This window comes from Pseudorca crassidens, chromosome 10, assembly GCF_039906515.1.
Source record: "Pseudorca crassidens isolate mPseCra1 chromosome 10, mPseCra1.hap1, whole genome shotgun sequence".
Classification (NCBI taxonomy): Eukaryota; Metazoa; Chordata; class Mammalia; order Artiodactyla; family Delphinidae; genus Pseudorca; species Pseudorca crassidens.
In genome coordinates, this window is record NC_090305.1 from 68,053,656 (window position 1) to 68,073,133 (window position 19,478).

The window sequence follows — 19,478 nt, forward strand, 5'->3', positions numbered from 1 at the left end:
ATTTCTCACCCCGGGACCCCCAGATTCCTGCCACTCCTCTTACCACTGGGCCCCTACCCTTACCCCTACCTGGAGTACCCCTAACAGCCAAGGAGCCCCCTTCCCATTCCCACAGGCACTCTCATAGAGCCACAGTCCACACACTCCCCTTCTCACCTCCTATCCAGGCCCTTGGGCCCCCCCATAGAGCCCCCATCCTCTCAGCCACCCCACAGAGTTGCTACAGCTGACAGAACCCCCTCCCCTCTGACCCCCAGAAAGCCCCCTCCCATCCTCCCCTCCTGTCCTCACAGACCCTCCATGGAGCCCCCCAGCCTGTAGGACTCCCTTCCTCACCCTGTATAGAATATCCCAACCTCATCCCCATACCTTTTCTCCAGGGTCCCCACTGTCTCCCCGAGGTCCTTTGTCACCATCTATGCCCCGAGGCCCTCGTTCACCCTGGGTCAGGGTCAGAAATCAGGGTCAGGGGCTAAAAGTCCCTTACCCTCTGAGGGTTTGAGCTCTCAGATCCCCTGGCCCAGCCCACACAGAAGCCCCTCCCACACCCATCTGCACATGGACCAGACCCACTCACCATGTCCCCCTTGGCACCTCGTGGCCCCAGAGGCCCCATAATCACAGCTGAGTCACCCTGAGTGGACAGGGGGCAGTCAGAGGAGTCAGGAGCACCCTTAGTCCCCTGCCCTCCCCCATGCACACACTCACCTTGTCACCCTTCAGCCCTGAGGTTCCAGGGTCACCCTATTGGGTGGAAGAGTGTGAGTCTCACCCAAATAGAGAAGCCCCAAATCCTGAGTTGCAAGATCCATCCCCACCCACACTCAGGGACCTCTTCCCCATATCCTTACCTTCTCCCCACGCTCCCCCCGGCTGCCTGGGGGACCCTGTATGAGAGAAGAAAATAGTGAGCTAAGGGAATTTGTGGGGACTACTGGGGAGAGAGGTCAGGGGGCAGGGGAGGACCGGGGGGCCTGGGGGAATGGGGGAGACAAAGGACCAGAGAGTAGCCAAGGAGAACCAGAGGGCTGCAGAAGGCTACAGAGTGTCACAAGGGCACAGAGGGCACAGACAGGGGACTGAGTCACACCACTGGCTCTTTCCCCAGGGAGACCCACCACGAGTCCTCGGGGTCCCTCCAGGCCGGGGCGGCCATCTTCACCCTGGTTGGTGACAATAGATTCAGTGACTCGGTAAGTTGGAAATCGGAGGCGAGAACTGTGATGAAGGGAGTCCCAGGGTGGCTCCCTGGAATGGCCATGGCTGCAGAGCAGGACATACGTACCCGGACACCCGGCTCCCCACGCTCGCCTCGGGCCCCAGGCGGTCCTGCTCCAGTGTCTCCCTGGAGATCAACAGGACACCAGGGATCAGTGAGGGGAATTGGTGGAGGACAGAGGGTCATGGGAGGTCGGTGGAGGTTGGAGGGAGTGACAGGGGTCAGTGGAGATTGGAGAAGGTGACAGGGGTCAGTGGAGATTAGAGGGGGTGACAGGGGTTAGTGGAAGCTGGAGGGGGTGACAGGGGTGCAAGAGAGAGCCAGCAGCATTGTCCCATCTACCTTGTCTCCTTTGAGTCCAGGGGCCCCAGGCGCTCCCTGTGGGCAGAGTGAGGTAAGGCTTCTGTGCCCCTCAAAGGCACACACATATCTAGCCACACAGTGTGGCATAGTCCCCAGCCTAAGTCCCCACATGGACAGACTCCAACACACAGCAGTCAGAGACATGGGGCGTTGGGGCACTTCTACTCACCGCTAGCCCAAGGGGTCCACGTGGCCCCAAGGGACCTGGGGCTCCCTCTCTCCCTGGGGGGCCTGCCAGACCCTATAGTGAAAATGAGGTAAGAGAGGCGAAGGGTGACTTGGGAACCTTCCTCCCGTGCTGTCCTCCCAAAACCAGGAGCCCCCTCGGCAGGGTTGGGCCCCCTTCTCCTCCTCACCCAGTACCAGATTCAGAGGTCCTCAAGTCACCAAGTCCCCACGTGCAGCCCTCAGCACCCTTACCCGCTCTCCACTGGGGCCTGGCTGACCCATCTCTCCTCGAGGGCCTGTCTGACCGGGGAACCCCACAATACCAGGAGCACCACGGGTGCCGGGGGGGCCCAAGTCTCCCTGCAACAAAAATAGCAAAGGGAGGAATGGCTCCAGCAGGACCCCTTCCCAGGACTAGCCCCAGAATACCCTCTTTCTCCCACCTCCAGGCCCCCCGCCCCACCTGCTGCCCCCACTACTAGTGATGGGGCATTGTTTTACCTTTAGACCTGGAGGACCAATTGGCCCAGGGGGCCCCTGGACCCCAACTCCTGGGTCACCCTTCAAGGGAAAGAAGAGTCAGATCAGGCTCAGGGAGTCTCAGGACCATGACCCCCAGCAGGGATGGTTTAGGGCACACATACCTTGTGACCTTTGAGTCCTGGAGCCCCTTTCTGACCCTAAAACAAAGTAAACAGCATTTGAGAGTAGGAACATGAACCCAGAGCTCAGGTATGGCCCCAAAACATTCCCACGGGAGCTCAGAGGTGACCACGGACATTTGGCACCAAGGACGTGAGTGCAGGTATGTGGGAGTGCAGACAGGAGCAGGAACTCAGACATGTCCCATCCCAGGGAGCTTAGACGTGACCACAGATATGAGCTCAGATACAGGAGCACAGACAAGGCGGGGAGAGGGGCAGCATCAATACATGACCAAGGAGAGGCCCACAAAAACTCCCATGTGTCCTGAGACCTGGGAGATCAGACAGGAGCACACGTGCTCAGACACAGGGAGGAACAGAAGACCTAGGACAGGCACGTGGAAGCCAGGAGGCGTGACCCCCGCATGCTCCCAGAGCAGGACCCTGAATGCTGGAATGTTCAGCCAGGCTCGGGTTCAGATGTGCCCACGCTCAGCAACGGTCCCTCACATCCACGACTGCACTCCTCAACCCAGACTCAGACTCGCCCAGACCCCAGACTCACATCTTCACCAGGATCTCCAGGCTCCCCGGCACGGCCGGCTTCACCCTGCATAGAAAGGGTGGTGAGGGTGTCTAGCCACCCAACCGTACCCCTCCCTGCCCAATGCACAGGCCCCGCGGCCAGGCCCACCTCACCTTCTGGCCTCGCGGCCCCGGCAGTCCTCGGTCACCTTTGGCTCCCTGTGGATACAGGGGTCAGGAGGACACATGGGTGTCAGGGGCACAGACAGCTGAGACTCAAAGAGGCAGCATGAGGCCCGGACCATGTGGGGCATATTATGGAAGGTGAGGGTCACAGGGGTGGAGGAACTATGCTGTGGAGGTTCCACACTCACCGGCTCTCCCACCAGGTCTTCAGCAAGGCCTCCAGGGGTGCCCTGATGAGGGAAAGGGGTCAGTGGGGTTCCTCAGCCCCTAACCCTTGTGCCCCCCAAACCAGGGCCTCCCACACACTCACCTTCTCTCCCTTTGCTCCAGGGGGCCCGACCACAGCCTGCAGGGAACTCCTGGTGAGTTACCTCGCCTCCTGCCACCTCCCCATCCCCACCCCGCCATCCATATGGAAGGGACAAACTAGGCTTGGGAGTGAGGCAGAGGAGCTGATGCAGAAGGTGGCGGTCAGGATCAAAGATCACCTGTCCAGGGGTGCCCATGGGTCCAGGCTCTCCTTTAGGTCCGACAGGGCCAGGCAGACCTGGTGACCCCTATGGCAGAACGGTGGGTGGAACTCAGTGCCTCTCCACCCCCTGTCCCTGCTGCCCAGCCCTCCTCTTCCTTCAGGCACACGGCGGCTGGCACAGGCCCCATCACATGCCCACAGCGAGCTCCCCTCAGAACACACACCGGCACGCCAGGGGCTCCTCTGTCTCCGTCCTTCCCACTGGCACCATCACGACCTGGCACTCCCGGCTTCCCCGTCTCCCCCTGAGAAGGGAGAGCTCTGTCAGGGGCCTGCCCCCTGACTCCTGACCCCCGGAGTCCAGCCCTGATCCCCAGGACTCACCACTTGTCCAGGCAAACCTGGTGCCCCCTGAGGACCCTGAAGGAAACAAGTCAGATGTGAGAGGAACATGGAGAGCACGGGACCCAGAGGGCAGGGACATGCTATCTCTGCAGGGGCCTCACTCACCACAAGGCCTGAGGCGCCAGGGGGGCCAGGAAGTCCCACAGCTCCAGTGGGTCCAGGCAGGCCCTGGAGGAAGAAAAAGTTCAGGGCAGTGCCAACCCCACCCAGCTCCCTGTGACTAACCCATGGGCTGGGTCACTCACCCGTCCTGGTGGTCCTGTCTCTCCGGGCTCCCCCTGCCAAAACCCCAGAGACCGCATGACCCCACAGATGAATGAGAGGCCCTTCAGCCTCCATCCACAGCAAAGCCCACATGGACGGAGCACCTTGGTGCTCAGTCGCATTACAGGGCAGTGACATTCCCAGAGGTTGGCAGATGTTATCCTGGTGCAGACAGGCTGCTCCAAGCCACCACCTCCTTCCAGCCACACACACACACAAGCCTATACTCACCTTCAGGCCAGAAGGTCCCTGGGGTCCCGCAGGGCCAGCAAGACCCTAGAAAAAAGTATCAAGGGCAGGAAACTGGGGTCAGAGTTATCCACCTGGACTCGTGGACTAACACAAACAAGTTATCCAACTGAGTCATCAGTGGGGACTGATGCCTGTCCCACCCCCACTAGGCAGTGCTTCCCCATCACTCACCGGGGCACCAGGTGGTCCAGGGTCTCCATGGCCACCCTGTTGGAGAGAGAAAGAGCCAGACGAGTGGGAGCCAATCCCACCCTCTCAGGGAAACTGAGGCAGTACTGCCCATTGTAGGGGTTACCCACTGTAGGATGGGAGCAGGAGGGAGCGGGATTCTGGGGTACTCACCATTGGGCCAGGGGTCCCCCTTGGACCTTGCAGACCCTGGATAGAGAAGGGGGCTTCTGAGCCTCAGTCTGGCCTCACTTGGGCCTGTTCCTGGCCTCTGGAGACCTTTGCCTGGGGGCCCCACTTCTGCACCTCTACCCCTCCCAGGCACAAATCACCCCATACCCACAGACTGCCCCACATAGACAATACACATGGGCCTGTACACGTACACAGCTATCATGCATCTGCACTCAGACCTGGGCACCCAGTCACCACACCCCGGCACCAGTCACTGGTGACACGTGCATACGGCGGCCAGCACACAGCAAAGGGTAGCTGTTCCCCAGAATCTCGGCCACGCTGTTCCTGCCATCACTCACCGGCTTCCCCTCAGGCCCAGCCACGCCACGCTCTCCTGGTAGACCCTAGAGAGAACACGTTTAAGGCCACACTGTCCTTGTTCCCCATCCCAGCTTCCCCCTAGACAGCCCCAGGCAGAGCAGACTCCAGCCTGGACAACACAAGTGAGAGCCGTGTACTTGTGCACCCATGGCCTGTGGGGCAAGAACTCACCGGGATGCCATTTTGACCCCTCTGTCCAGGCTCTCCCCTGTCTCCCTTGATGCCTGGCTCACCCTGCAAGCAGAGTGTCATGCCCTGAGCCCCCATCACTGCCAGGTGCCCACAGACATGCCACCCCGGCATGCCTTCCTGCAGGGGAGGGGAAACATGGTGGGGTGGGAGGCCTCACCCTGTCTCCTTTGGGGCCTTGGTTGCCGTCACTGCCTGGCTCCCCCTGTGGGGATGACATGTCAAGCCAGGCGCTGGCGCCATGGCAAGGGTGGCCCCAGGTTGATCCCACACACTGACCTTAGCACCCTTGAGTCCAGGGGGTCCTGGTTCTCTAGAGAGTCCAGAACCTGGCTCGTCCATGGCCACCTACAAGCACAAGGTCACAGGGGAGAGATGTGTCTGTCACAGAGGCATGGAGGGGTCATCCCAGATCACAGGGTGCCAGAGGGTTGTAGGGTCAGAGTCACCACATGGAATTTCTGGGGCTCAAGCCAATGGTGGCCTCTTGGTGACAGCAGTCACAGGCTTGGGCAGAGCTGGGGTGATCACCTTGGGGCCAGGGGGGCCAGGGGGTCCAGGAAGGCCAGGAGGGCCGTCTCTGCCCTGCAGAAAAGAAGAAAATGGGTGGCCACCCCAACACAGCCCATAGGCAGTCCCACCCGATAAAGCCCCCTCCAGCTCACCTGTTCTCCACGTTCTCCTTTCTCTCCCCGCTCTCCCTGAAGTGCAAATCGCAGGGTGAGGGCTATGCCCGTGGGGAGCCCAGCTCCTCCTGAGCGCACCTCCCCGGCCGTCCCAGCCAGGCTCACCCTCTCTCCTGGTCTCCCTGCCTCTCCCACACTCCCAGCCGGGCCTGGGAGCCCAGGGATACCAGGCTTTCCAGGTTCCCCAGCAAGGCCGGGAGGTCCAGGGGGGCCCCTCTCCCCAAAGGCCAGGCCAGGTGGTCCCTGAGGGCCGGGGTCTCCACGATCTCCCTTCAGCCCGCGTTCTCCAGAAAAGCCAGTGGGGCCCTGGACAAACAGAAGAGTAAATGCTGGTGTCAACCACACCCTCCACAGGACACGCCCCCTGAGCAGCCAACACACACCTCCTTGCCTGGTGGGCCCCGCTCTCCTGGGTCCCCCTTGGGGCCACGACGCCGTTCAGGCACAGGCAGGAAGCTGCCAGAGCTCTCTTCCCAGCTCTCCACGATCTCCCGCAGGGCGGACGTCTGAGTGACAGTGAGGGGTCAGAAGAGCAGGGCCATTACTGCAGCCTCCCATGCCTTGGCCTGGCCCCACGGGCATTACTTGTCCCGTGGGGTTCCCATCAGCCCCCATGCCCAGCCCCCAAACAACCTACCTTGATGCCAATATTTTCCAGCAACCGCTCCACATTCTGGGGACACAAACTGGGTGAGGGGCTGCCCACAGAGGAGAAGGCCCCACACTGCCCCCCAAAACAGCCTCCCTACCCTCTTCCCCAGGCTTCTTGCCCAGAGGACCCTTTAGTCCTTGGTTGAGGTGACTCGAGGTCACTGGAAGCCCCTCCCTGACATGTCCCCGTTGCCCAGGTTCCCCTCAGTGTAGGCTACAGGAATCCCAACAGGGCAGGGGACTGAGCACACAGCACAGCTCCAGTGGGGCCTCACGGCAAGTGGAAGGGGACAGAGGTGGCCGCTACAGGCGTGCACATAACAGTCAAGGGTCAGGTCCCAGGCTTCACTCACCGCCGTGCTCCCAGGCTCTCCTCTCAGGCCACGCTCTCCTGGGAGGCCCTGGAGACACCAAGAGACAAGCCGCTGGACCCAGCTTGGGGTTGGGGCTGGAGGCATGTGCGCGCATGCGTGGGTGCTATGGCTACCGGGGCAAGTGAAAAAGATGGGGGCCTCACCTGTTCCCCTTTGGGTCCAGTCTCCCCACGGTCACCCTGAGAAAAAGAATGACCAGTGGTGAAAATGCCCCCACTCTGGGCAGCCCCTGACCATACCCCCCACCCAGCATCTGCACACTCACCTTGGAGCCCGAACCTCCTGGAACACCAGGGAAACCCTGAGATATGTCAGAACACAAAGAAGTCACACAGGATCATGGCATCCCAGGGTGACAACATAATGGTCCCTGTTGCTCCCAAGTCCTGGAACTACCCTGGACACTCACCTGGCCAGGAGGGCCAACCTGCCCTGGGATGCCCGGGGGGCCCTGGAGTCCAGGGCTACCAGGAGCTCCTCGCTCACCCTTGGGGCCATCATGACCCTGTGGAGGATGCAGCCAGCATCAGGACCCTGAGACCCCAGAAAGGAGTGGAGCCACATATCACAGGGTCAGGGTCAGGGGTCAGAGGTTGCAGAAGACTCCAACACTCACTTCTCTCCCAGGAGCGCCCGAATCTCCCTTCTCTCCCTAAGGAAGACAAGGGTGCTTCAGACATGGCGCCAATCTGAGCTAGAGCAGACTCCAAGTGAGGGGACTCACCTTCCTCCCATCTTCTCCAGGGTCCCCAGGTCCTCCCTGCGGGCAGAGGACTCACATCAGACCCAACAGAATTAAGAATTGTCTGTGTGTCTTGGTAACTGTCTGCAAGTCCTGTGTCTACCTCACTATGTGTGGCTGTATGTATATGAGTGACTGTGGACACAAATGCATATGTCGGTCTGTCCCCACATGTATCACACGTCAGAGCCTTGGATATGTGTCTCACCACACCTCCACAGAGGTACACGTGCAGCCCTGGGGCCAAGCCATAGCACGTGTATGGGTGGAAGTGTTTGTGTGTCAACATGTCTTCAGTATCCCTGAATGTGGGCTTCACACCTGTGTGTTGGCACCTCTCCATCTGTGTCTGAGGCTCTTTGCCTGTGCCCGTGGCTGTGGTTATTTTAGCTTGTGTTGGCCCATCCAGGCACAGGTCAGCACGTCCACTTAACCCACTGTGTCTGTGAGGCTGCCCGTGTGTGCACATGGACGTGTGCTTCAGGATGTATCTGTACGTGTGGGCTACGTACTCGGGTATTGGCACGTGTCAGCATGTGTCTGTGTGTGTGCCCCATGTGTATGGCACATCTGAACCATGTCCATGTGCTAACATGTTTTGGAGGTTTCACTGTGTCTACCCTGGACACTCACGTTTTTCCCATTCAGGCCAGGCTTGCCATCCTTGCCTGGCTTTCCCTGTAGGAACAGATCATTGGTCAGAAGTCAGGGTTGGGGTGAGGGCAGTAACGGGGCAAAAGGATACCACGAGGGGACTTCCCTGGTGCACAGTGGATAAGACTCCGAGCTCCCAATGCAGGGGGCCCGGGTTTGATCCCTGGTCAGGGAACTAGATCCCACATGCATGCCACAACTAAGGAGCCCGCCTGCTGCAACTAAGACCCCGTGCAACCAAATAAATAGTTTTTTTTTTTATTTTTAAAAGGGTACAATGAAAGTGGGACTCACCGGTGCTCCAAGGGGACCAGAGGGGCCAGCGGGGCCCTGTTCTCCTCGAAGGCCAGGCAGTCCCTGGAAAAAGTCTTTGCTAGGATTGAGAGGGCCACTGATATATCTCCTGGGGCACATCCATGGACTTGGAGAACCCCACTAAGAACCTCCTCCCGTGTAGAGTCCCCCCAGAATTGGGAGGAGCCATTGAGGTCCCGAGGCTGAGACCCAATAGGGTAGGGGGCCCCCTGCTGAAACTCCCAAGGGAAGAACCCTCAGGATTTGGGGGTCCTACTATAGCGCCCAAGGCAGAGAAGATCAGAAAGCAGGATTCTGCTCAAACCTGCCTGCCAGGGACTGGGACCCTCCCAAGGACAGGGCTGGACCAACGCCCCCTACTCCCGCTGGTCCTGTGACTATGAAGACCAGGCTACACAGTTCATGCTGGACCCCTGAGCCGCCCTCCACCCTAATATCTCCCCTTACTTACGTCTCTCCCTGGGTCCCCAGCCTTGCCTATAGCACCCTGAGGAGAGACTCAAGTCAGGGAGTCCGCAGTGGTCATGGGGTCAGGGGCACTGCCCACTGACAGGGCCACTAGTTCCTGTGAACCCAAGGCCTGTCAGGCAGTAACATCCCCCACCCAGGCAGGGTACTAGGAGAAGACACAGATAACCCATCTGGCCCCAGAGCTCATCAAGACCCAGAAGACTCCAGTGAGTCTGGAGCCATACAAAGGGGCAAGGGAAGGGGCGTGACCAGGCAGTGACCGCCACGACTCACAGGCTGCCCAGGGGGACCAGGGGTTCCTGGTTTCCCATCCAGTCCACTGCGGCCATCCAGGCCAGGGGGGCCCCGGTCACCCTGAGGAAAACAGAGTGGTAAGAGGCCTCGAAGGATGAGATGGATCTGAGAGCCCAGGCTCACAGTCAGAAAACCTCCATGCCCTCTCACCTTTTCTCCTCCTGGGCCTCGAACACCTGGGTCCCCCTGAAGGGAACAAGGTCAGTGAAAGGTGAGGGCAAGATGGAAACTTAGGCTGATGGGGCAAAGTGTGTCACTCACCTGCGGGCCTGGGGGCCCCCGAAGTCCACTGATGCCCTGAGGACAAGGGGAGGAAGAAATCAGAGCAGGCTTTCCCAGGCCCACACGTTCCCACGGCATAAGCCACACTCACTCTCTCCCCAGAAGCTCCAGGGGGGCCGGGGTCACCCTTGGGTCCTCGAGGACCCTCCTGTCCACGGTCCCCAGACTCTCCCTATGGTAGAGACAAACGTGTTGAGGGAATAGCACTAGGGCCACAGGCATGCCCGAGGCAGATCCTGTCATGGGGGTGCTGGGATGCTTTCTTATGCTCACAGCTTCACTCCACCCACGGAACATGATACCTTCTCTCTGACTCCAAGTCCCGTGTCCACCTGTGGAGGGAATGGCCAGTGAGAAGAATAGTTCAAGTAGGGGAAGAGGAGTTGGTGAGGATCAATAAAGACATCAGGGGGCAGTGGGGGAAGTGGGAGTCAGTGGAAGGGATGAAGGAACACCATGTGGGGCTAACAGGGGCAGGTGAGGGAGATGACAGAGAATCAGACCCAGGCAACCCTTACCAGCCGTCCAGGGGGTCCTGGGGGACCCTAGGAAAGGAAATAACTGTAGTCAACAGGAGCCCTGCGGCCCCACGGTATGGCTCAGGTTTGCCTCAAGCTCAGCTCTGCTCCCAGATTCCCTGCACCCCAGTGCCAAACCCCAGAAGCCAGGTCAGGCCTGGAGGTGGCCACCAGGGCTCCCAACCTTGACCTCCAGGCCCTTAATGGAGGTGCTGACCAGACTGAGCACCGGAACCCTGTATCCCTCCCGAGCCCAGAACAAGAGCACTACTGAGCCCAGAACACCAGCACTACTCACTGGCTCCCCACGGTCACCCTTGGGTCCAGATGGTCCAGGGCTCCCCTGCAGAAAGTCAGAGGGTCAGGGTCAGTGAGGAGAGGCAGCAGTTTGGGGGAGCTTTGGAAACACCCTAAGGATTCATGGGGATCCTGGTGGCCTTTGGGGGTTGTGATGAAGGGGTCAAAGGAAATGAGGACTGTGAGGGTTTAGCGCTGCAGGGTCGGGGTGGCAGGGTCAGAGGCTGGGAGCTGGATGGTTGGAGATTGAAGTTGAGGTTAGAGTTCAGGGATCAGAGGTCAGGACTCACGTTTCGTCCATCCTCTCCAGGATCTCCCTGGTCTCCCTTCTCACCCACAGGCCCCCGAGTTCCAGGTGCCCCCTGAGAAGGGTAGCTGGTGTAAGACAGACCCTCCCAGCATTTTGCAGATTCCCCCATGACCCCCATACTGCCCCAGTTCTCCATCACCCTGAAAACCATGTCAGAGTTCCCCATCACCACATGCCTCCCTCCAGACTCTCCCATCACCCTTTCTCCCCTCAGAGTTTCCCACAGCTTCATGCCCACCTCCTATAAGTTCTCTCATCACCCCCCCTTACTTCTCCCTGCAAAGCCTCACCCGAAGGCCACGCTCGCCAGCTTTTCCAGGCAAACCTGGTTCACCCTGGTGGTGGAGAGAACGCCACATCAAACAGGTGAGTTAGGCTCAAACTAACTCAGGGAGTGGCGACAGAGAAGGGCCTGGGAACCAACTGGACCAGAGGCAGGGGGGTGGACTGGATAACCTGGTGGAGCCCCAGCCCCCCAGGGATCACAGTTCAAGGGTAAAGGATCAGCAACCACAGTGGGAAGGAATCTCACCGGGGGACCCTCGTCACCTTTCTCTCCAACTTCACCCTGTGAGACATGAGAGTCAGCCTTGGTCCCCAAACCCCCAGGGAGGCCAGCAGTACCTTACTCCCCATCCCCCAGCACTCCCCCAGTCCAGTCCTCTTACATCTCGTCCTCGGGGGCCGATGGGTCCTGGGGAACCAGGACGACCAGGGTCTCCCGTCTCTCCGGGAGGCCCTGAGTCACCCTGTGGAGGAGGCAAGAGTGATGTAGCACGTATAGCCAGCCCTTGAGGGGAGGTGACCCCAGAAACCTTGATGTTACCCAAGGTCACAGGCACTCACCGGCGGTCCTGCTCTGCCAGTGAGGCCGATGGGACCCTGCAGGGCATAGGGAGGGAGGTACGACTTAGTTGGGGCTCCCAGGCACCACCTCATCTCCTTCTGTCACACTCCCCATCCCCACATTTACTCACCCGGACTCCAGGGTCTCCCTTGGGGCCAGGGTCTCCAGGAAGAACCAAGCCAGGTGGGCCCTGGGGGAGGAAGGATCAGAGGTCAGGGGACACAACCATCACCTGTCCTAACCCCTAAACACTTCCCCGCACTTACCCGTTCCCCTTTGACTCCGGTAGCTCCTTTGGGCCCAGGGAGCCCTACGTCTCCCTGGAGGTGACAAAGACCACCAGCATCAGCCACAGGCTCCATGAACCCACCACCCAGCGATCATGCCACAACTGTCATGACCTCCAGGGGCCTCCAGGCAGGCCCAGAGGCAGGCCCTATGACCTTGATCTCAACCCTGTAACAGCGTCCCTTCACTCTTACCAGACTTACCTTCTCTCCTTTAGCTCCAGCACCCCCAGGTCCCTGAAAACAAACAGGACAGACACGGCTTGGCCCTGCCTAGGGATCACACTACTACAGGCTTGATTGGAGTTGGGGTTATATAGAATCAGAAGTGTCTGCCCAGAGGTCACAGGGTCACCGCTGGGAGCAGGGCAGGGGTTACACAGGGCTCATGACCTGTATGGTGGTCATGGGTTCACAGGATCACAGCCAGGAGTTGGAAGGCGTGTTACAGCATTAGAATTACAGAGCTCTGAGCCAGTCCAGGGTCCCAAGGTTATGGGGTCACAGCCTGGAACGCTGGTTTCCAGGCGGGTCACACTGTTCAAGGGCCTGTGCGGTGATCAGAAACACACCCTCCCTTCACTCACCACAGCGGGGTCCCCAGGGCGACCAGGCTCCCCCTGTAGAGAAAGGATAGGGACAGGGATGGGTCAGGGACCCACCTAGGAACTCAAGGCCCCAGTATCCCACCTGCCACAATCCCTGGTATCGGGGGCACTTGACTCCCAGCCCATGACCCACCTTCTCTCCTCGGCGGCCAGTGGGTCCTGGTGGCCCCTGCACATGGAGAAAGCATGAGCCCAGGATGGGGAGGAACACATGAGAGCCCTACTCCTGATCCCACAGTCACATACTTACTTCAGGACCCTCAGGTCCAGGACGCCCAGCAACTCCTGGTGGACCCTGGGGAAGAGGAGCAGAAATGCTGACCCAGGTGGGTGGGGGCAGGGGGATTATGGCAGGTAAGGGCTAGAGGTTCAGGATGGGGGTCACAGAAGATCAGGATTTAGGTCAGCAGGGGTCAAACTCGGCAGGAAGACAGAGACCAGGTCAGTGGAAGTCAAGGTCAGTTCAGCAGGGTCAGAAAGCTAAAAGCGGGTCCCTGGGGTTGAGGGTTAGAGCCTGCATCAGCAGAGATTAGGAGTCACGTGAGGAGGGGTGGAGGGCCAGGGGCAGTGGAGGTCAAGGGCAAGAAGTCAGAACCAGGAGGGGTACGGAGCCAAGGTCTACTGGCACCGGCAGTGGGGTCAGTGGGCTCACCTGTGGTCCCGCTGGGCCAGGGGATCCACGTTCGCCCTGATGGAGCAGAATGGGTCAGAGCTGAGTCTGGCTCCAGATCCTCTGGGGCCCTGAGGGCCCCCCAGGTTGCACTTACCTTTTCTCCAGTCTCACCGATGGCCCCTGTTAGTCCTTGGTCACCCTGAGGGGAGAGAGATAGGAGAGGGGCCTTTACTGTCGAACCCCAGACAAAGTGTCTCAAACTCCAATCATCTGTCTCTGAAATCACAGCCTCTGACCTGGGGAGAACCCTTATCTCCTGATCCTCCTGCCTCCCCTAATCCTACGGGGTCCCAGTGTCACCTCTCATACCTGACCCCTCACAAAATGGCACTTACTTTGGGGCCAGTGACTCCAGGAAGTCCCCGTAGGCCCTGAAAGGGGTTCAGAGATTTGGGTTTGGGAATAAGGATGGAGTAGAGGGTTGATGGCTGAGGGTGGGGGCTGGAGCTATGCCCACCACGCTCAGAATCCCTGGCCTCTACACTCACCGGCTCACCCGGGGTCCCAGGTTGTCCTGGGAGGCCTGGGGCTCCATCTTCACAGTCACCCTGAAGGAAAAACAGGTGGGTAGAAGACCCTGCTCCCAGCACCCAGAGGTCTCACCTCAGAACTGGGACACCAAGAAGTCAGATCTCCCACCTTTTCTCCTTTTTCTCCAGGGGGGCCAACTGAGCCTTGGGGTCCACGGCTTCCAGGAAGACCCTAGGAGGAGGTGAGCAAAAATGTGAGCCCCAAACTGAGGTCCAGCACCCACCCACTGCCCCAGAAGAGCCCCCAGCTCCTCTATCCACACCCCAGAGCATGGGCCACAGGGTCCCCAGCAGAGCCTCAAGGCTCCCTCACCGGCAGCCCAGGCTCCCCTAAAGCAACGCTGCCATCACCTGGTCCAGGGGGACCCTGGGAAAGAACAGCAGGTCAGGGGATGGCCGGGGGGAATCAGACTCCAAGCCACCCCCAGCATAACTTGCCCCTCACTTACCCGCTCCCCACGATCACCTTTCTCACCCTGGAAGAGAGATCATGACACGTGACCCTGGACTACACCTCCACACCCCAAGATACCAGGAGGAATGAGAGTCTTGGGGTCAAACTGGATTACAAAGTTCATGGAGGAACTGAGGAGTCATGGGTGGGGGTGGTCAAGAGGTCACATGAGCTCAGAGTGACCAGCAGGGGTTGTATGGGTTTGAATGAGGTCACCAGGTCACTGGATCACATGGAGGTGATGAGACTATATGGCGGTCATGCCCTCACCTTCACAGCTGTTCCAGAAAATCCTGGGGGACCACGGGGTCCTGGGTCTCCCAATGGGCCACGAGATCCAGGGGGACCCTGATGGAAGAGACAAAATATAAAGTAAAACCCCATAGACCCACCCCATTGGTTCCCCCATCACACATCACTCCCCCCCACACCATACTCCAGAACTTACTGGAGGTCCAGGGTCCCCTTTCTGTCCAGGAAGCCCTGGGCCCTCGCCTCCAATGACTCGTCCAGGCTCTCCCTGCAGGACAGAGAACAGCAGAAAGGATTCAGGGTATGGAGCCTTGAGGTAGGAGAAGCCCCTAGAGGTCCCCAGCTATTCCTCATCATGCCTTAGGCCCCACACAGTGTCTGTCCTGGGGCAACCCTGTTCCTCCCTTGGACATCCTGGCTTGGTTCCCTCCCCTCCCTCCTTCACCTACCGGCTCCCCCTTTGGGCCTCGAGGTCCTCGCTCTCCCTGAGGACAAAACAGAGCAAAGGGTGATGCTTGGTCTCAGTGCATTTCAGGGTGGGCCCCTACAAGCCAACCCCGCTCCACCACCCCAGCTCCCCACCCTGCAGAAAGGGCTCTGGGAAGACACTGTGGAGCAGAGCAACTTACTGGTTCTCCACGAGGACTGGGCCACCCTGGGGAGCCCTATAAATGGAGGCCAGAGTCAGCCCAATCAGACCACCCCACCCGCTCAAGCAAAGCATCCCACCATGTGAACCGTGAGGGCAAGGCTCGCTCACCTTCGGGCCGGGGCTTCCAGGAGTACCAGGGCGGCCAGGGCTGCCTGGAGGCCCATCTGCCCCAGGGAAGCCCTAAGGAGGCAAAGAGGTTAGGGCAGGAAGGGACCCTCCCTCAGTGCCCCTGGTTCGCTGGAGGAGCCCCGACGGACTATTCTTCACCTGAACCCCTCACCCCACAGGCCCCTGAGCATTGTTGGGGGTACAGCAGTGATGTATGTACCCTGTGAGCTGAATGGAGCCGAACCCCAGGCACAAGGGCAGTGATGAGGCCAGGGCCTTCCCTGCCCCTTGGACTTGGAACTTCCACCCGGGCTCTCCAGGGGATCTCAAAACCCCACTGGTCCCCCCTAATTCAGATCCTTCCCCAAAGTCTCTGCTGTGGTTGATAATGTCCACTTAGGCTTCTAGGAATACTCTGTGTTTCTAACTCTGTTTTTTCATTCCCTCTTGTAAAAACCCTAAGGAAGCTTCGAGGATTGTCTTAGGGGAACCTCAATGGTCTCTACACTCACCCTCTCACCCTTCGCAATGGTACTTCCAGGAGGTCCCTGGGGGCCAGGAACACCCATCCTGCCCTGAGAGAAGAGAGCAGGTGAAGAGGCAATACGCCGGTCAGGGGACAGAGGACAGGTATGGGGTGGCACTCACCGGGAGGCCGGGGGGACCAGGAGGCCCGGCTTGTCCTTTCAGCCCCTAGGAAGGATGATCGGTGAGCCCTGTGCTGCTGACCGCCCCCTGACCCACTAAGCCCCCAACCCATTCTCTATCCCCCACCAGAGCCACTCACCATCTCTCCGGGTTCCCCCTTCTGGCCCTGGGGAAAGATGTGTCGGGCGACAGTCAGAGTGGCAAGTTCCAAGAGTGGCCCTCACCCACCCTCTCAACCCTGGACACTTACCTTTGGACAATGCACCGAGCAAGGGTCTGGCTGTAGCTGTGGACACAGGGTCTCCTTGAGGTCAGCCGTCCTACCAAGAGCCCCCAGACCCTCTGTTTTTCACCACCTAGTCCCCCAGAGGCCCCTTCCAAACCTGGGTGGTCAAAGCCGTCTGACACAGGGCTGTTGCCAGACTACTGACTGCCCGGTCCAAGCTTGGACCATCATCCACGGCGAAGAAGGTCTGGGCAGAGTCCATGCCTGGCACCAAGCGACGCAGCTGTTCTGGGTCAGCTCCTGCCAGGCCCAGCATCATCACTTTGAGCCCTAAGGAGGGGTCCAGCAGCTTGCATGACGACCCTGCTGGGGCCAACCCTATTCCCAGGCTCCATTCCCACCAGCCCTGCTCCTCACCAGCAGCCTGGGCCTCACGGATAGAGCTGAAGATGTCACCTCTCAAGGGCTCATCCACCAGTAGAACCATCACCCCCGGCACATGCCGGCGTCGTCCAGGGGCATCTGGTGCCAACAGGTATCTGTGAGCTGTAACCACTGCTGTGCCTGGGAGAAAGGTCATGTCAGAACCCAGGGGCACCAAGCTCCCCATGGGAAAGCCCCAAGAATCCATGTCCACTGTAGTCCTTACCCAAGTTGTTCCCACTTGGGTCCGTGTAGGGGATGTTGCGGATCTTCTGCCGGATGACACCAAGGTCATAGGAGCTGTTCAGCGAGAACAGTGGGGAGGGCCGGTGACTGTAGGACAGGAGGCCAACCTAGGGTGGGGAGACCACAGAGCCTGGGGAGGATGACACAGCAGGGACAGGGGACACAGAGCCTGGTGGGAGACACAGAGCCCAAGGTGTGTAACTAAACCTGATCTATTAGGGGGTCAGCAGTGATGGTAGGATACGGAGCCAACCAGCAAGTGAGGCAATCTGGAGCCTGGGGAAGGGCAGGGAGAAAGCCTGGACCAGTGGTGGGACAGGGAAATGGTGTGGGACCAGGGGTGGGCAGGGACAGGTAGGAGTCTGGCTGCCTCTGGGGCCAAACCTGGATGGCCTGTGGCCCAAGCGGCCCAAGTGCAGACACCAGACGCTCCAGGGCTCGCTTCACAGCCTCTGCGCGATGAGCATTGTCTCGAGTGGTATGCAGCAGGAACACCACGTCCATCAGGCCATGGGGACACACTGCAGGAAGGGAGCTGAGTTACTGAAGCAGTCAGCCCATCTAGCTACTCTCTTGGGCCCCTCCCACTGGGCCCACCATACCTGGGGTCTGTGTGACCGAGGCCTCAGGACCCTGTACACCCTCCCGGACAGGTGTCAGGGAGAATATGTAGGAGACACCAGGCTCTAGCCCTGTCACCTGCTGGGAGCTTGAGATCCCCGGAAGTGTCTGTGAGGCCCCAGGCAATTCTGCAGAGGACAGAGCTGAGTTAAACAGGAGGCCCTCCATGGAGCCCCCACTGCCAGCCCACCCGAACACTGGCCTCCCCATCACCTTGGCCAGGGCCTCTGAGTGGCTGCCAGGATAGGATGTAGCTGGATACCCCAGACACCGGGGTCCAGGCCAGAGTCACTGAGTCGACTGAGGTGTCTACAACACGCAGTTCAGTGCTTGGGACACGAGGTGACTCTGAAGGAGGAATCAAAGACTAGGGATCCGAGTATGTGTCCCGAGAACCCAGAGGAGAGAGATCTAAGGAGATCCTGGGGCAGATTCATCTTAGTGAAGGAAGTCACCAGAGGTCATGCTGGGATCACCCCGGATCAGGAATGGTAGGGGGGGGCTACAGGAGGAGTCACTCAGGGTCATGGGGTACAGGAAATCAGGGTGGGTCATCGGTAGGGGTAAGAGCACACCAGTGTATGCAGTTACTTCTGAGGGGGGCCCTTCTCCAGCTGTCCCCAAGACACTCAGCCATATACGGTAGTGGGTCGCTGGCTCCAGCCCGTCCAGTTCGTAGCTGCTGAGTTCCGGCCCCAGGACCTGGGACTGTTCCTGGCCACCTGGGGCAGGCATGAGAGGGGGGCAGGGGCACATAGGAGGATGCTACAGACCAGCATTTATGGACACGCCCACCTCACTGACCCCCCACGAACCTTACTGACAATGACCCCGCCAGCCTCACTGACTGATCCTGCTGATGGGGTCCACCCTCCTGACTGATCTCCTGACCCTGCCCGACTGACCCTCATTGATCCCACGCAGCTAGGTGACTGATACCAGGTACCTTCAGCGATCCGCAGACCCCCACTGACAGACCCTGCCCACTCTCACTGATTTCACCGACCCCACCCCCAACCCCGCCCCATTGGTCCCTAACCTCCCTACCGGGGGCACATCTCACCCTCAGGTCGCCAACGCAGACGGAAGCCGCGTGCCCCGGGCACCGGCTGCCAGCGTAGCCTCAGGGAGTGCTCCCCTCGCTGCACTACACGAAGTGCCTCCAGGGCTGGTGGAGCCTCCTCAGGCGCTAGAGAGAAAGCACAAAAATCAGGGAGGCTCCGTCCCCAGTTAATCTCTGTGCCAATCCCAGACCAACCCTGGAACACGCGCCGCCCCCAACAGGCCCCACTGCCTATCCCAGGCTACATCCCTCCTCCCCCCGAAGACCCCGCCCCCACAGGTTCACTACCAATCCCTGGACCCTCTTCCATTCCCGAGAACAAACCCCGCCCCCAAACCGTCCAGGGCACCAATCCAAGGCTCGCGCCAGCCCGAGCTCTGCCTACGCGTGGTGACGACAATGGAGACAGGTGCGCCCTCACGGTCCCCCACAAGTGCAGTCACTCTCACTGAGTAGCTGACGCCGCCTTCAAGGCCCCGTATCTCTGCGGAGTCCGTGTTTCCTGAGAGCATCTCCTGTCTCGTGGGGCCACCTGGCCAGGCGAGCATAGGGCAACGGTTAGGGATAGGGGTGGCTGACCAAAGGGGCCAATCCCAGCCAGGAAGGGCAAGGGCAGGGTCAGGGAATCATACCCTCGCTCCGGCCCCAGGCCAGTCTGTAAGCTGTGGCTCCAGTGACCCCCACCCAGGTGACCCGGAGAACATCACTGGAAGCATTGAGGATCTGCAGCTTCGAGACACTGCCCACGGGCTGAGGGTCTGGGGGAAGACGCAGGGAAAAGGGTCAGGGGCCACTGGCAGAGAACAGGGCAGAGAACAGGGTGGCAGAACAGG

General features: G+C 59.8%; 1 protein-coding gene across 5 annotated transcripts in view; it reads right to left on the reverse strand.

The window, feature by feature from the left end:
* COL7A1 (collagen type VII alpha 1 chain) overlaps positions 1 to 19,478 on the reverse strand; it is a 33,735-nt gene that overhangs the window by 5,632 nt on the left and 8,625 nt on the right. For all 5 annotated transcript variants that reach the window (XM_067754238.1, XM_067754239.1, XM_067754240.1 and 2 more), the window contains 85 exons: positions 19,278 to 19,403; positions 19,031 to 19,177; positions 18,646 to 18,771; positions 18,158 to 18,304; positions 17,796 to 17,930; positions 17,564 to 17,710; positions 17,346 to 17,482; positions 16,942 to 17,068; positions 16,710 to 16,856; positions 16,450 to 16,622; positions 16,317 to 16,352; positions 16,206 to 16,232; positions 16,067 to 16,111; positions 15,931 to 15,993; positions 15,419 to 15,490; positions 15,288 to 15,323; positions 15,108 to 15,143; positions 14,855 to 14,926; positions 14,677 to 14,754; positions 14,402 to 14,428; positions 14,266 to 14,319; positions 14,062 to 14,124; positions 13,911 to 13,970; positions 13,758 to 13,793; positions 13,517 to 13,561; positions 13,402 to 13,437; positions 13,000 to 13,044; positions 12,883 to 12,918; positions 12,729 to 12,761; positions 12,346 to 12,378; positions 12,121 to 12,174; positions 11,985 to 12,044; positions 11,854 to 11,889; positions 11,676 to 11,756; positions 11,540 to 11,575; positions 11,298 to 11,342; positions 10,988 to 11,059; positions 10,699 to 10,743; positions 10,401 to 10,427; positions 10,185 to 10,214; positions 9,974 to 10,054; positions 9,862 to 9,897; positions 9,751 to 9,786; positions 9,580 to 9,660; positions 9,287 to 9,322; positions 8,815 to 8,877; positions 8,500 to 8,544; positions 7,849 to 7,884; positions 7,741 to 7,776; positions 7,534 to 7,629; positions 7,390 to 7,425; positions 7,268 to 7,303; positions 7,104 to 7,151; positions 6,737 to 6,772; positions 6,483 to 6,605; positions 6,205 to 6,405; positions 6,079 to 6,114; positions 5,945 to 5,998; positions 5,693 to 5,761; positions 5,574 to 5,618; positions 5,396 to 5,458; positions 5,203 to 5,247; positions 4,841 to 4,876; positions 4,670 to 4,705; positions 4,478 to 4,522; positions 4,228 to 4,260; positions 4,088 to 4,150; positions 3,962 to 3,997; positions 3,802 to 3,882; positions 3,594 to 3,662; positions 3,416 to 3,451; positions 3,294 to 3,335; positions 3,094 to 3,138; positions 2,960 to 3,004; positions 2,395 to 2,430; positions 2,252 to 2,311; positions 2,003 to 2,110; positions 1,752 to 1,823; positions 1,562 to 1,597; positions 1,286 to 1,345; positions 1,119 to 1,163; positions 852 to 887; positions 709 to 744; positions 578 to 634; positions 370 to 441 (listed from right to left, as the gene is read on the reverse strand). In XM_067754238.1, coding sequence (XP_067610339.1) covers positions 370 to 441; positions 578 to 634; positions 709 to 744; positions 852 to 887; positions 1,119 to 1,163; positions 1,286 to 1,345; positions 1,562 to 1,597; positions 1,752 to 1,823; positions 2,003 to 2,110; positions 2,252 to 2,311; positions 2,395 to 2,430; positions 2,960 to 3,004; positions 3,094 to 3,138; positions 3,294 to 3,335; positions 3,416 to 3,451; positions 3,594 to 3,662; positions 3,802 to 3,882; positions 3,962 to 3,997; positions 4,088 to 4,150; positions 4,228 to 4,260; positions 4,478 to 4,522; positions 4,670 to 4,705; positions 4,841 to 4,876; positions 5,203 to 5,247; positions 5,396 to 5,458; positions 5,574 to 5,618; positions 5,693 to 5,761; positions 5,945 to 5,998; positions 6,079 to 6,114; positions 6,205 to 6,405; positions 6,483 to 6,605; positions 6,737 to 6,772; positions 7,104 to 7,151; positions 7,268 to 7,303; positions 7,390 to 7,425; positions 7,534 to 7,629; positions 7,741 to 7,776; positions 7,849 to 7,884; positions 8,500 to 8,544; positions 8,815 to 8,877; positions 9,287 to 9,322; positions 9,580 to 9,660; positions 9,751 to 9,786; positions 9,862 to 9,897; positions 9,974 to 10,054; positions 10,185 to 10,214; positions 10,401 to 10,427; positions 10,699 to 10,743; positions 10,988 to 11,059; positions 11,298 to 11,342; positions 11,540 to 11,575; positions 11,676 to 11,756; positions 11,854 to 11,889; positions 11,985 to 12,044; positions 12,121 to 12,174; positions 12,346 to 12,378; positions 12,729 to 12,761; positions 12,883 to 12,918; positions 13,000 to 13,044; positions 13,402 to 13,437; positions 13,517 to 13,561; positions 13,758 to 13,793; positions 13,911 to 13,970; positions 14,062 to 14,124; positions 14,266 to 14,319; positions 14,402 to 14,428; positions 14,677 to 14,754; positions 14,855 to 14,926; positions 15,108 to 15,143; positions 15,288 to 15,323; positions 15,419 to 15,490; positions 15,931 to 15,993; positions 16,067 to 16,111; positions 16,206 to 16,232; positions 16,317 to 16,352; positions 16,450 to 16,622; positions 16,710 to 16,856; positions 16,942 to 17,068; positions 17,346 to 17,482; positions 17,564 to 17,710; positions 17,796 to 17,930; positions 18,158 to 18,304; positions 18,646 to 18,771; positions 19,031 to 19,177; positions 19,278 to 19,403 — 5,354 coding nt within the window. The remainder of the gene's footprint in view (positions 1 to 369; positions 442 to 577; positions 635 to 708; positions 745 to 851; positions 888 to 1,118; positions 1,164 to 1,285; positions 1,346 to 1,561; positions 1,598 to 1,751; positions 1,824 to 2,002; positions 2,111 to 2,251; positions 2,312 to 2,394; positions 2,431 to 2,959; positions 3,005 to 3,093; positions 3,139 to 3,293; positions 3,336 to 3,415; positions 3,452 to 3,593; positions 3,663 to 3,801; positions 3,883 to 3,961; positions 3,998 to 4,087; positions 4,151 to 4,227; positions 4,261 to 4,477; positions 4,523 to 4,669; positions 4,706 to 4,840; positions 4,877 to 5,202; positions 5,248 to 5,395; positions 5,459 to 5,573; positions 5,619 to 5,692; positions 5,762 to 5,944; positions 5,999 to 6,078; positions 6,115 to 6,204; positions 6,406 to 6,482; positions 6,606 to 6,736; positions 6,773 to 7,103; positions 7,152 to 7,267; positions 7,304 to 7,389; positions 7,426 to 7,533; positions 7,630 to 7,740; positions 7,777 to 7,848; positions 7,885 to 8,499; positions 8,545 to 8,814; positions 8,878 to 9,286; positions 9,323 to 9,579; positions 9,661 to 9,750; positions 9,787 to 9,861; positions 9,898 to 9,973; positions 10,055 to 10,184; positions 10,215 to 10,400; positions 10,428 to 10,698; positions 10,744 to 10,987; positions 11,060 to 11,297; positions 11,343 to 11,539; positions 11,576 to 11,675; positions 11,757 to 11,853; positions 11,890 to 11,984; positions 12,045 to 12,120; positions 12,175 to 12,345; positions 12,379 to 12,728; positions 12,762 to 12,882; positions 12,919 to 12,999; positions 13,045 to 13,401; positions 13,438 to 13,516; positions 13,562 to 13,757; positions 13,794 to 13,910; positions 13,971 to 14,061; positions 14,125 to 14,265; positions 14,320 to 14,401; positions 14,429 to 14,676; positions 14,755 to 14,854; positions 14,927 to 15,107; positions 15,144 to 15,287; positions 15,324 to 15,418; positions 15,491 to 15,930; positions 15,994 to 16,066; positions 16,112 to 16,205; positions 16,233 to 16,316; positions 16,353 to 16,449; positions 16,623 to 16,709; positions 16,857 to 16,941; positions 17,069 to 17,345; positions 17,483 to 17,563; positions 17,711 to 17,795; positions 17,931 to 18,157; positions 18,305 to 18,645; positions 18,772 to 19,030; positions 19,178 to 19,277; positions 19,404 to 19,478) is intronic.